Here is a 14,517-nt window from a genome sequence, read left to right as displayed (position 1 = left end):
AGCCCCCCTGGGCCTAGAATTTGAATGCAGTTTCCAAGCACTGCGAGGAAACAATGATAACCACTGCACCACCGTGCTGGTCTAATTAAATGAATAATGAGATGGAATGGAAACCTGTGGACACACCAGGATTAGAACTAGGGATCCCCACTCTACATAAAAAACCCTTAACTATTAACTATTCCCTTAACTTTACTAAGCATTTCTGATATGTTTGGGGTGTTGTCTGTTTAATTTGACTAAAAAACAGTACCCTGAATGCACATTTAATGTTCTTTATAAAAAAACTTTCCTTAAATAAGGGATAGGCTCAGAGAGTGAGCCATTCTCTTAGGTCCCAGTCTGCTCTCTTCAGAGTGCAGGGCTGAGGCCATCAGAGTAGACAAGTGTGTTCTTTCTTTTAAAAATATCACAAGAAATATCCATCCATCATGAGTAAGCTGCTAAGTCTCGGAAAGGGTCATGGGAAACCTAAGCCTATCCCACGCCTGAAACAGTGGACATGAGTTGGTACTGTTCCCTGGAAAGGATGTCAGTCTATCACAGGGGACAAAAACACACAGGGACAATTCAGACACTGATTAATCTAGCCAGCATGCCCCTGAGCTCAAAAATAGCCCCGAAATTATAAAAGCACAGTTGCTCATCAGTAATGGAAGCTATAATGCAGAGCTACTTGATGGCTTTACCAATCTAAATATAATGCAACTATACAGTACATAAAGCAACCAACACCTGCAAAGGAAACTACTGACTAGTACAAGAGTTGCCACAGAGCTTGTTTTAGCAAATTTGCAGTGTGCAAAGGCCCACCGGACATGAAACCTCATGCCCCACCTCCTTTCAGGTCATGTGAACATCACAGTATGGTCCAACATCCTTGTTTGCAGAAGTTGCTGGGTCATATGACAGTTGGTTTCTTATCTGTCACACTTATCTCTCACATGCCCCAGAGCTGTTAAAAGGACACTGTGATGTAGGAATAAGGCAGAGCATCAGTTATCTGAATCAGGAAATCATGTTGTCTCAAGGATCATGCTACTGAGATGCCATTGAAGAGGCAATATTCAGCTGGATCAACCTCTAAAAAAGTGCACAGCACAGCCCACGCAGCCACAGCCCTGATAGGTGATAATAAGACCTGTCTGAGATGACCCACAATGTAACCACATGCAGCTCATCAACACATTTTGTTGAACTGACAACCAGCAAAAATATCACTTGCATCCACACAGATCTGCACCTACAAAATGCAGAGGCTCAAACACGAGAGTGCCAACAATGAACATGCAAACACTCTGGAGAAGACTCTGGCACAGAAACTGCATAGACTGTTCCACTGTCTGAGCTATGAGCTCACAAGCATCTGAGTCGGATAACAGGAAAACAGAACACTCTTATTCTTAGTCAGGGACTGTAGAGACTGGAACTTCTGTGCTTCTATAGATTTAAACTGGCAGCCCCTGTTGTAACACATAATTCCCAAACTGTTTTTTTTAACAATATTATACATAGCATACTGTGGTGTGGTGGCTCTGTGGCTAAGGATCTGCATCTGTGGCTGGAAGATTGCTGGTTTGTATCCTGTGGCCGGCAGAGGAATCCTACTCTGTTGGGCACCTGAGCAAGGCCCTTAACCTCAACTTCTCCAGGGGTGCCATATAAATGACTGACCCTGCACTCTGACCCCAAGCTTCTCTCCCTGTCTGTGTGTCTCATTGAGAGCAAGTTGGGATATATGAAAGAACAAATTCCTAATACAAGAAATTGTATATGACCAATAGAGTGATCTTAATCATGGTTCTCAATCTGGGGCCCGGGAAGTCCAGGGGGATCCTTGGAGACTTTGTAGTAGTACAGTAAGTTTCTGGTAGTAGGTCTTCAGAAATCACTTAAAGATTCTTTTACCCAAGAGTAATAGTGAATAAAGCCAACATACTTGTAATGTGCTTAACTTTCCTTCATTGAAGGACATGATCAGGTAAAGCTCATGCTGGATTTGCCTGTCACACTCTGTGCTTTGTTTTTTTTGCCCCAAATGACATATTTTGTTTAAGGGGAGATGAAACTGGTGATTTCAGTAGAAGAATTTTCTGAAGAAAGACCCCATAAGCGGAGTTTAAAAACCTCTATATAACAGACTATAAAGTACACCATTGTTGTAATTTAAGAATAAAGCAAATTTTAGTTGCTTGGAGTCAGAAACCCAGAATTTTTCATTTATTTTAATGTAAATATACGATATATCGTCGTCCTTAACAAGAGACTAACGTTCATGCTGAGCAACATGCTCTTGTTTTGGAATCAGCGCAATGAAAGCAGTAGGTTTCAGCGCAGGTTCACGGAGCAGCCCTCCTCTTGCTCTTTTCTCTGCTAGAATGTTGCTTCCCAGAATGCTCCGCGAGGTTTACCACCAAGATGGCTGACGCTATGGATGAATATGAAAAAGAAGCTGGCTGTGTCCCTATTCTTCACCCGGAGGCAAGTGTTCTAGTCACTGTACATGCTAAAAGTGCAAATGAAAAAAATACTGCGGACGCCCGTAGTTAGAAAGCTATCAGGTTAACTGTGTTAGTGTGCACTGATACGGGATGCGACCCCCCTGCACAGCAAACACCAGGAACGGGGATGGCAGGCTCTTATTGCATCTGTTTGTACGTTGCCTGGAAATAATTGTTGTAGGAAGGAGTAATCAGATCGGGGATTTTGAAACAAAATACATCGTTTTCGTGTATTTTGGAAAACCTTTTAATACGGACATTTTGTTTGTTGCATGGGGAGATTTTGGAGAGTGTTTGCTAACAATGCAGTTGAAGCAGCGATTACTCTACTGCTGCAGGAAAAAGATGCTCTACTCTGAGTGAAAAGGCAGGAACCTGCACGGTCGAGGGTGGGCCGTTCTGTATCTCGGATGTAATTTTCTCAGAAAACAATACACTAGTACACCATATATCAGTTTGAGCGTTTGAAGATGCGTATCTTTTTTTAATTTATGAGATACGTGCAAGTACTACTTTTATGGGTACCTGAATCCTGAGATCATGTTTTCTTATATTTACAGTGTAGAGAGACAAGGAACGGGCCCACATTTAGTCCAGTGTTTGTCCACTCTATTCTAATTAGTCTTTTAAGGTTGTTATTATTAATTCAAATAATTCAAGTATTTGTATAAAGTGATAAGAAATAGGAAGTGTCAGTTTTGGGTCGTCGCACCGTCTGCGTAGTTAAGACATGAACATGCTTGAGTGGATCTAACGTAGATTGAATTTAATGCTATCATAGATTATCGTTAACATTTTTTATCTTTTTTTTTCGTGCAGAGAACAATTCCAATGTATTTTTATTGAGGATGATAAGCAGGAGGCAGCTATCAGGTTCATTCGTTGTTCAGTATTTGATCAATCTCTCCAACACAGTACCTTCACAGACATTATCCTAATTATTAACAATATTAAGATATTGCTTTCAGGTGTACTCTCCAACCTTTACAACACAAACATAATAAAGTGCAGACTTGAACACCTACATTTTTACCATATTATAATTAGGAGTGTACCTCAAACTTGATAATTAGGTTTGTTGTTATATATATATACAGCTCTAGGTAGGATCATAGTTTGGCATCCTTAACAAACCTTTTGGTGTATATTGATTGGCAAGACAAGTATACTTGTTGAAACCTGTCCATGAAATTCAGTTTCTTCATATTCATATTATTTCAATGCAAAAATAAGTGGTATACTGCTATTTAGAAGATGAATGCTTTCATATCATATACGTTTTCTCTGCTCTGTGTTTTTTGTCGTAGTTAACACAGTACTCCTACAAATACTATTAAAAATGCATTCTGCTACTCTCCCATGCAATTGAAAGTACTGTTGTTGGTAAGTGTTGCTACACTTCTGAAGTTATCCTTTTTGTTGCTTTTTGGCACTTGTTTGAAATAATGACCTCATTAGCCAGAGCCCTTACATTTTGACATATTGACATCAGCATAATGATTAAAGGTTGCAACTGTGCAAGCGCATAAGGCAAAAATAAAAACATGGCCGCTAAAGTAAAAGGCTTGATCGGCATGTGAATAGAAATTATTATTATCTGATGCTTTTATCCAAAGCAACATTGATTTGCACCCATTTATACAATCTGAGTGAAAGACCTTGCTGAAGTGCACAGCAGCAATAGTCCACCTGAGATTCATACCCAATACCTTCCAGTTAGGAGTAAAGAGCCCTAACCACTAGTCCACATTGTTCCTTCTAGGTCAGTTTTAGTGACTCTGAAAAATTACCTATACTGTCCAAAGCTTTCTCTATGAGCAAGTGGTCTTTTAGTTTCACAGAAAATTATTAGTTATTTTGTTCTCTGAAATTATAAGTCCGATTTTTTTTCTTAAGAGAACTGTTGTGCACTAGTTTTAATCATGACACTGTCTTTACACACTGATGTAGGCTAATCCTGATTCTTGTGTTGGATAGATACATTTCATAGATACATTTCACAATAAGGCATACATCATGGTAGAACTTGTTTACATTGTAAGAAAAGCGGTATTTTTTGTAGAACAAATATAGTTTCATTACTTCATGTACTTCTTAATGTTTCATAGATGCTTAATAATTCAGTGTTTTGCTCACCTACAGAGTATTTCTATTGACAAATGAGAGAGCAATGTACAGAGAGTCTTTTTTAGTTAATATGAAGATGCATCCATTTTTAATTTCTATGAAGCAGGCTGTTACATGTAACATTTAACCACTTAAAGCTGCTGAGCATAAGAACTGTTACATGAGAAGCCATAAGGTCTGTTTGGTAGATAGTATCTTATTGATCCAAAGATTCCATCCAGCTACTTTTTGAAGGAAGCTAGGGTATCAGCTTCAGCAACACGGCAGGGTAACTTGTTCACTCCTTTGGGTAAAGAATTGACTCCCTTTCTCAGTTTTAGGCACGTCCACATCATTTCCATTTGTGTCCTTTGCTTTGTGTTTTTATGATTTATTTAACATATTGTAGCAGTATGGTGTACACAAGTCACAGTAGTGAAGGAACAAGTAAAGGTTTTCTTTTCAGCAGGGAATAGATAAGAAACACAATGCTATCACCTGAAGAAGGCTCCACAGCTGAAACGTTGTTTATTCTCTTCTCTTTTTTAGCATGGAATAAACCTTTACATGTTCCTTTGCAGCCTACACATGCTGACGCAGCTACCTACTTGAACATCTTCATAGTAACAAGGGCATTTGTTATCTCACAATACATAAAATGTCCTTGGTGGACTTCTTTCCACACTGCATGGTAGTTGATACACCTTCTGGAAAGAAGGAACCACTAAAAAGGAATGCAATAAAATCATTGTTTCATCAGTTATTTGAGATATTTATTTAATTCTAATGAGGCTGCAACATTGCCATAATTCATATTGTGGACATTTTTTGACATGCATCAAAGCAAGCAAACATTAGAATTGCACCTCATTGCAAACCAGTTTCACATATACCTTTGAGTTGGTTATTCTTGTCAGGTCAACTAAATGGCTAACCGGACGGTATTTTCTCCTTTTCTGTAGTTGTTGCCTTTAAGATGTGAATTTATTAAGCATAGGAAACAAACTGCAGCTGTCCGCTCTAACCTTCTCATGAAATTTACAGTAGGTACATTCAGAGAAGCCTAATATAGAACTGCCTTATTTGATCTGTTGCAAAATTCTGAAGCAGTAGTGAAACACCCAGTCTGGGAGTCATATAGTCATTTTTTTCTTAAAGAAAATAAGAGCTTTTTTTTTTTCCAAAGAACTCTTGTAGAAGCCTAGCATGGCAAGGGCACAGTGAAGTGGGAGACATCCTGCAGTTTACAATCTCACGAAAAAAGAAGATGCATGAAGCTAATATGTGCTGCTGACAGAGCAAATCTAATTTATACCCTGTGGTGTGTGTGCCAAATGTCATCTGGTATTAAAGCAACAACAGTTCACATGCAGAATCTGGAAGAAAGAAACAGAAAATAACTTCATACTCAACACCTTTTAACCTGTGCTTTGGTGAAAATGGGAATTAATGTAATCAGTTATGTATAATTTATTACCCACTCATTGCTGCCCATCTGGCCCATGTGAGTGTTTGTACCACATTGCTACAGGAAATACATTCTGAAATTCACTGCCCACACAAACTCCATTCTTTGCCCCATTGTAGTATAGTGCAGCTATAAAGCTAGTAGAGAATGAGAGGTGATTTAGAGATGCACGTGTTAGATTTTAAATGATTTCCAGTATATTATAATGATCATTTTTAATGATTCCAAAGTAGACTGGTTGTTAATGATGTTCACAGAGTTATGTGTTAGTTGTCAGCTTAAGTTGGATTTCTCTCTCAAAGTATTCTGTGAATGAATGACATGACACCAAAACAAAAGACCATATTTATCAGTAATGTCTGTGATACCAGTATCTTTGTGAAACATAGATGTCTGTGCCTTTAAATTTTCAAACATGACATTCTTAATTTTTCCACAGTATGGTAATGATTGACTACTCTTTAAAAATAGCATCATAGGTAGGCTGCTGTAGTTAGGTGTAGTGTAAATCTTTTCAGTTGTAGCACGTCTTTCCTGTAAGGTTAGTTTTGAAACACTTTGAGGAACCTAACCGTATGATATTTCTGATTACTGATAAGAACACAGAATATTTTCTTTTGTGTGAAAACTTACATTCAACCATCAAGTCATATTTACAATTTGTTGCTTATGGTAATGTATCATTCCACCTGTTCCTCAAAAGGCGGTAATTGATTAACTTTTATATTGGTGTTTTCTTTAAAAAAAAACAGACATACTTTGGCAAGGCAGCTGTAACTATGAATCCTTTTCTGAATGTGTGGTCGGGATCTAATATAGAAACTGAAAATGTTCTCTTCTGGTATGAATGGCATTTCCAAGCTGCAGAGAAACCGTCTCGGTATTAAATGTAAATCTAAAAAAAACAGAAACAACTGCCCCTATAGTTGTGTCTCTGGCTAGCAAAGAAGGTGAGAGTAACAAACAATGTCAGATCTGAAAATTATTCAGATAAAGGTCTTTTGCCTTTTTGCTTTGACACATCTTAATTCTGTGATTCACCTGAAGATGTTTTGTAAGTTTTTTGTAAGGAGCATGGCATTTCTGAGGTCATGGTGAGCTGTACAAAATTTTAGTTGCAGAGGTAAGGTTTTCAAGTGTAACTTGCTTTTTATTAATATATTAAGCCTAATATTTTTAAATCTTATTCATAAATCAGAGCTGTACACCTGTGGAAGTGAGTTACTTATATATTATATTGAGTTTTATACACACAATGTATACACATTTATTAATCAAAATATTAGGAATCGTAAGAAGAGTTTGAATTACATTCACTAAATGTTGAGATGTTTTACAATCCATTACATTCTTTTGAGGTTGCAATGTGGCTGATTATGCCAAAAGGCTAAAGTGTATGTTCAGCCATATTTCAGCAGGACTGAGGTGTGGAGATTGCTCTGGCCAGGAAGGTGATTGATTTCTGGTTCATGTTCCTCAAACCAATCCACCAGACATTGTCAGTCAACGAGAGAGTTCCTAATTTTTTGGCCCCATAGAGGTCCATAATAGAATCGGTATATCAGTCACAAAACCCCCTCTAAGATTTGAAAGAAGAAAATTGTACACAAATACAGAGCCTTCAAAAAGTATCAGGCTAGCACAGCAAAGTGTTAGTTTGACAATTTATATTTATCATAACTGCATTAATTTAAATGATAAGCACAAAATTATGTTATTTTATGTAATCCTTTTACACAATTATTATGCTGTATAATATTATATACAATATAGTGCAAACACATTTTAGTTACAGTAGTTATATCATCAATAAAGACAAGGGAGCCATTTGCAGAGGTGGCCGTGCATGATGTCACCTCGACCATGCTTCACAGGTGAGGTGGTTTTCTTTGCACTGTCTCCAGTTCCTTTCTGTGTCCACCTTTTAACCTTTTATCACTTTGGTAGGCATTTTTCTTAGTCTCATCTGTCCACAATACACTAATGCATTTAAGGCTTAGCAAAGCATCTTAAAGGCTTCCATGAAAAGTTGGTAAGTAAAGCAATCGTGTTTGCCGCGTGTATATATGGACCTCTGTGGTGAATGTTTTTGCATTGTTGCATTAGGTTATTTTACTTTTTTGTTTGTACTTATAACTTAAATACTTATTGGCATTACAGGTTTCTGTGTTGCACAGCTATCTAGGAACGTAAAAACCGCAGATGTTCTATACTTATTTTTCTAGGAAATAAGAACTATTATGTTGAAGAGTTAAACATTTTTTGCGCAGTCTAACATTGTTAGCTCAGACACAGGTGTAAGTTATAAAGTTTGTGCTTGAATGGGCATAGCTTTCTGTAATACAGCTAAAACATTACCTGCACTAACCTAATGACGGTCATAAATAAAATGAGTATGAAAATGTCATTGTTTCAGGTGCTGCCATCTTACTTTGATAGGAAAGAAAAATGGGGCTTCAGACATAGAGGTAAAAAAAGGTACTGTATTCTGCAGTGTAGTCTGCAGTTGCTGCCTTAATTAGAACGTTTCATGGATGAGGATGATGAACAACTTATTAACGAGGAAGTTGGAAGGCTCTGCAGGTGAACCAGGGGATATAGCCCTAGATCTGCACCACATCTTTCACAGTTTGTGACTCAGTTAGGTACTGTATTGTTGCAAAACAGTGCCAGCATTCAGTAGCTACAGTCACGTGACACCCTGACTGGTGGTTAGAAGTTAAATATGTGTCCCATTAATTTAGAATGGAAAGAACAGCTGTTGGAGCAAAATGAGAAATTGTTTGAGTGGAAGGACTTGTAGTAATTTGTGAGTTTTTCATTTGGTTTATTCCACGCATCTTTCCAGTTTTATAAAGTGGACCAGAATTCCAAGGTTTATAAAAAGAGTACAATAAGTAAAATACCAAAACACAGCTTTTGTTTTATTTTGCAGTCCACTTAACACTTTCAGGAACACTAAAATAAAATTAACACTTAAGTAGTTGCCAGAGGTAATTAATTAGTCAGCTGATACATCCGTACCTCTACAAACTGTTTGTATAGCTTTTTTTTTTTGCATTTCTCCTCCTAAGCAAGTAATTTTTGCCAGTCATTGTTATTTTACCAATTAAGTAGGTGATTTATTTAGCAATTATAGATAATTTGGAGAAGAATCTAAATTCCCCTTGATTGGACATATTACTTAATTGATCAGTATCATAAACCTTTTTCCAGTCTTTAAAACAAGTATTTTTGGGATGCCTTATAAGACTAACTGGACTGGAGATGGTTGACAGAAAGCGCTAAATAACTGGCTGTTGCAAGGAAAGAGGAGAGTATTTGAACGGAATCTGGTTTTCACTTGGTGCCAGTAAGCACTGCAGGGAAGGTTATTCATGATGTCTGCCTTCTTTCACTTAGAATGCATAATTTTAAAATTTGTCCGAAACCTGAAACTAATTCTGGTTGACACTTCCCTTCCTCATATGTGGTAGAAAACATAGCAAATGTTAGCCTGTGCCCACATATTTTGCATGTGGTTTTTATGCTACAGTATCAAATTACCTTCAGACCTATAATATGTTTTTGTAAGTATCAGGGAATATTTGAAGGATCAATAAAAAGGAAGGTCTTCTTGAAAATAAAAGAATAGGATCTGCTGTTGGACTATTCAATTGCATATTTAGCAATGAATATGTAATTAGTTGAATGTCGGGCTTTTGTTAGTGTTTGAGAAATGTAGCCAGTTTCATGTCACAAATTATTTTTACTTTAGCTCTTTTCCAAACTTCGGTTTTCTCCTGCTTTTCCTTCATACTCTGAGTTATGAGTGTTAAGAGAATGTTATGATTTTCACTTCCTTACATGACTTTTTTTACTTTGAGAGACTTTGGAAGGTTTACAGTATTTACAGAACCATAAAAAGATTCAGAAATTCCACAGAACCCAAATACAGTTCTGTGGTCTTTTCTGTTTTCAGAAGTTTTCTCCTGTTTCTCATTGATAATTCTGGGTTAGATTTATTAAAAATAGCCTCAGAAAATGAGTTGAAAGTGTTTACCTAGATTCGCACAATGCCTCTGCTATGTTATTATCAAGATGCAGTTTTCATGTAATCTTTCCTACAGTATCTTTCCTGTGTTTCAGTTCATTTGACATACAGTATGTATAGCTGTGTTTCTTAGGCCTGAATGCATTTTTAGAGTATCCCTAGAATTGCTTTGGAGGTTTATACGGTACAGTTTAACCCCTTTTTACTTAGGAGTTTGTAGTTTGTAGTGTTTTACAGCAGACAGATCAGTGGTTCTGTCCTAACTGGTACAGGTCATCACCATTTCTGATTAAAGAAATATGTAAGTTTGGTCATTTAATGCTACTCACATATAGTACCATATGTAGTCTGACCACAAACTGCAGTTTTAGGCGTAACTCCAAATCCCTGTCCTACGTGGCACAGAGGACAACCAGACTTGTTCCACCAAGACAACTGACCCCTGACATGGGAGATCAAAATGCTTTTAGAAACCCAAGTGAATCCTGTCATCATAACTTCATTGAACCTTATGAGCTCTGTTACACCCTCCACAGCAAACTCATTTACTGCTGATATGTTTACATCTAAATCATGATCCCAGAAGCGTGATATTTTAGAGTCTGGGTTTGAACCTGTTAGGTGTATGGACAAGTGCTTGGGCCACACAGCCCAAATACTGTAAGTGTATAAGACCCTCTTGAAAAAGAGTGGTTGTCTGACACGGGGCAGTTGAATGCTCTGAGAACATATCACGACACATGGCATCACAGGGAAGTGATATCATTATATCAGGCCAGTTGTACACTGCGATTCCAGTAACACTCAATGCAAGGTGTTACACTAGGCAGGAATGGACCTATGTCAAGAGCTGAACAAAGACCAAGGTTTACATTCCACCTTTGCCTCGACCTGAAGAAATTCGCTCCAAAGACTAGAACATGATGAACCTGTTATTCTTGTGCTAGAGAAGTCTTGGCTTGCCAGCAGGAAGTTAATTGTCTTCATGCCAAGTGACGCTAAATTAATAGTAATGTATCTGCTTTTGAGCCCTGTAAATTTCTGCAATGTATTGGTTTCTTTCTACTAGTGAAAAGAAATAGTATATGAATGGTTGCATTCAGGTTAAGAAGTAAATCTTCTATTATTTTGCCAGATTTCTGGAGGCATAAGGTTGGTTTTTAATCTTTTTACTTTTTCTTGAATGTTTCTGTAATAGTGTGGGGCGTTTTAGGCTGTGCTGAGTTTTAACGATTGTCTTGGTTTAAACTGAGTTTCTGTCACCCTTAAGCTGACAATTCTCTTAGACTTCCTTTTACTAAGAGCTTTTTCAATAGCTGAGCAAGTTAGTAGAGCTGTTTCGGGTGACAGTGTTGCTCCATAATTCCCAGCATGATCTGAATCAGTTTTTTTAATCCTGCTTCACCACTGTCTACTCTCTCTGCCTTTTGTAATAGTTTTAGAACAGTTGATCTTATCCACAGTTATTTTTACATTAGTAACAGAGAATGACATGTCTCTACCTACAAAGAAAATAATTACTTTTTGAGGTACCCTATCATTATTATTCTTATTATTGTTTCGTGGTCTAATCAACAATATTCAGAGTACCCTTTAAAATGCTTGAATTATGTTTATTTCAGTTTAAACGGCATTAAAAATAAACCCACCTATATATAAGGTTAATGAAAAAACTGTGAATTGAAGTTTATTTGAAATTTTGAGTTATTTCAAACTGTTATTTTATAAAAGGTATAAAATAACAGTACAGTACTGTTTACTACCTGTATGTTGAGTGGTAGGTCATTTGGAATGGTAGCCTTTCAGTCCATCATACTCATGTGGTCTCTTTTAGTCATGTACTGATATCAATGACAACGCCCATTGCACCCACTTATCAATTTTCTCACCACTTTATCCACTTTTATTAACCACTACTTTCTGTTTTGGATACTTTTGCCAGACTGGAGGGGCTCTTATCTATCGTTTAAATTACAGTTATCTGGTGAGGTACAGCCTTTTCTTTATTTTTTCTTTCAAAAATCCACCCGTTGTTCGGACTTGGTGTTAAGGATTGTCATAAATTGTGCCGTTCTGGCTGATAAGCCTTTGAGAAGATGTAATTGTCATCTTGCTTTGTGATATTTGGTGTCATTGAAGTGTTTAATAATATATTTATCCAAGTGCTTGACTGCATAAATAAGACCAAATCATTATGGCTCAAAGTATGAGAATACACACTTTTTACTCCACACATGCCGTTTTCATTTGTTGGAAAAGAAGTTCTATTTCATTTGTATGAGAAATAGAACATGTTTGGTTGCTGTCATAGCTGCTAAAGTATGTGCCACCACTTACTTAATTAAAAGGTTCCATTTTTACATACAGGCATCATTAAGTTTATGTTAAATTAACATGTTTTATTTAATAAATAATGAAACAACATATTTTGATGTGTCCATCATTCAGGTTATCTTCATTAAATATTGGAGTTCAGATAAAAGATTTCTAAAAGATAATTTAAGACTTAAAAAAGATGAGGGGCTCACATACTTTCAAGCAGCACTGTGGATTCTTATGTCTTCTATCATATTAGTTTGTGGAGTTTAAATAGTATGTTTTAAGTCAGGTTGATGAACACTGGTATTTGCTGTAATGTGTCCAAAAAACGTTTGTTTTTTGGACATGTTTGTTCTTCGGATATGCAGTGACTTTATTGATTTTTGTATAACAACCTTTTTCTTCACTTTAGACGTTATTCTTCTTCGTGTTACTATTCAGTGAAGAGATTGAGTAGTCAGATCTTTCAAGTTATTAAATGTGAAATACTGCAATTAATTTTTTGTTATGTTGCTGTTTATCTTTTCTTTTTAATATTTGACAGATGCTTTCCCTTACACAGGTTCAAATTCAATTGTCTTTCCATCTTCTGTAACAGAATTCGTGGACTGTATTGTTTTCTTTCTGGTAACTGTAACCAATTTCAAGACAACAATTATATTAATTGGATAAGCTAGCTGATTACATCCAGAAAAAAACATGTCAAAATTCTAACTGTTCAAAACCATAGAAATGCATTCCCTGTGCAGAAGGGTCGTGTCAACAAGGGAATTTGTGGATTCTTAATTACAGGTACAGATTAATTCTAGTATAATGTAGTTCTGATTAGGAGACTATAGTTCTGTTATTTGTATTTGCATTTTTGCAAGTATATGTATTATCTGTTCTATCAAATACTTAAATGTTCTACCATCCTTTTATTTAAATTGCACATTTTGTAAGAAATGTTGCGAATTGCAGATAGGAGATAATTTATACACGGATTGTTCAGCTGAGTGGAAGTTTGTTTTCACTTTTGGAAATTTAAGAGAAAGGTTATGTGGGCACTGGAGCTTTGTAAATGTCCCAGGTTCAGATTAAATTTGCTTAAAGAGTCAAAGAACAACAATGAATCCATCACTATTGTAGGATCTCTCTTGGGCTGTTTTTTGAAGTTTCTGTTACAGATTTTGGTGCTTTGTGTTGTTTGCTTTTAAAACCAGTTGTTTTCTTTAAACCACCATTGACACCTGATAATTGTTTCCAATAATGCTCCATTAAACAAAGGAAGCTTCTCCAAGTGAAAAAGAGTGAAATCTTGATTAACTGCAATGCAATTTTTTATATTTTGGTGATAGATTCAGCATTGATGAGTACATTTTAAACCGCAATAAAAGTAAAGTTTTCACAGTAACTAGTAAAACCTCCAATTTACATCACAAAATAGACCAAATTTCCAGGTATGTGCACCTCTATATTCTGCGATTCAGAAGGAAGCAACAAAACCTCAGGTGACGATGCGGTACTATTACATTGTAAACCAGCAGGCTTGCGAATATATCACTTTAATTTAATACAAATTCTGCTCTCAACTTTAAGACGGTTTTGTCAATAAATGGAAACTTGTTAACTCTGCATATAGATCACTTTTGAACATTTCTGTGGTGAAATGTCTGCTGTACAACCTGTACTTTTTTGCTTGTACATCACATTGGATTTGTCATTACAGTGACTAGTGAGCAGGAAGGGCCATATCACGTTGCAGTTTGTGGGAACTCTTGCCCATGGAGAGACTAAAAGTTTGTAATAACATGGTGCCATATGGTATTTTAGCAAATTTCACGATTTTTTCCTTCATTTGAAATTTGTTAAATTTTTCCATACCGAGATTTAATTACCGCTCTGAGAAATTTGGACTGCAGTTTAATTAACGGTTTAATTTAACCCTTTAATGAACAGTTTGCCTTTTCTGCATTAGTCCTAAAGTTCACATCACATCAATTAATTTAATTACAGTGGCAAAAGAAGTGTATGGAGGTGCTTGTTTGTTCATGTTCTGTGTTGCCAAAAAAAGGTGAAGCCAAAATTCTTAATTGCTAAACAGTCACATT

At 36.5% G+C, this 14,517-nt stretch overlaps 1 protein-coding gene across 2 annotated transcripts in view; it reads left to right on the top strand.

The window, feature by feature from the left end:
* Positions 1-2,385: 2,385 nt before the first annotated feature.
* zdhhc17 (zinc finger DHHC-type palmitoyltransferase 17) overlaps positions 2,386-14,517 on the top strand; it is a 39,337-nt gene continuing 27,205 nt past the window's right edge. Inside the window, exon 1 of one of the 2 annotated variants that reach the window (XM_069192267.1) lies at positions 2,386-2,481. In XM_069192267.1, the coding sequence (XP_069048368.1) occupies positions 2,419-2,481 (63 nt within the window). In that variant the 5' untranslated portion in view covers positions 2,386-2,418. Of the gene's footprint in view, positions 2,482-11,117; positions 11,261-14,517 lie in introns of those variants that run through there. The other variant, XM_069192268.1, reaches the window with a different exon arrangement.

The sequence above is a fragment of the Lepisosteus oculatus genome, chromosome 7, assembly GCF_040954835.1.
Source record: "Lepisosteus oculatus isolate fLepOcu1 chromosome 7, fLepOcu1.hap2, whole genome shotgun sequence".
Lineage (NCBI taxonomy): Eukaryota > Metazoa > Chordata > Actinopteri > Semionotiformes > Lepisosteidae > Lepisosteus > Lepisosteus oculatus.
Note: the sequence above shows the minus strand (reverse complement) of the source record. Positions and strands in the feature narration are given on the sequence as shown.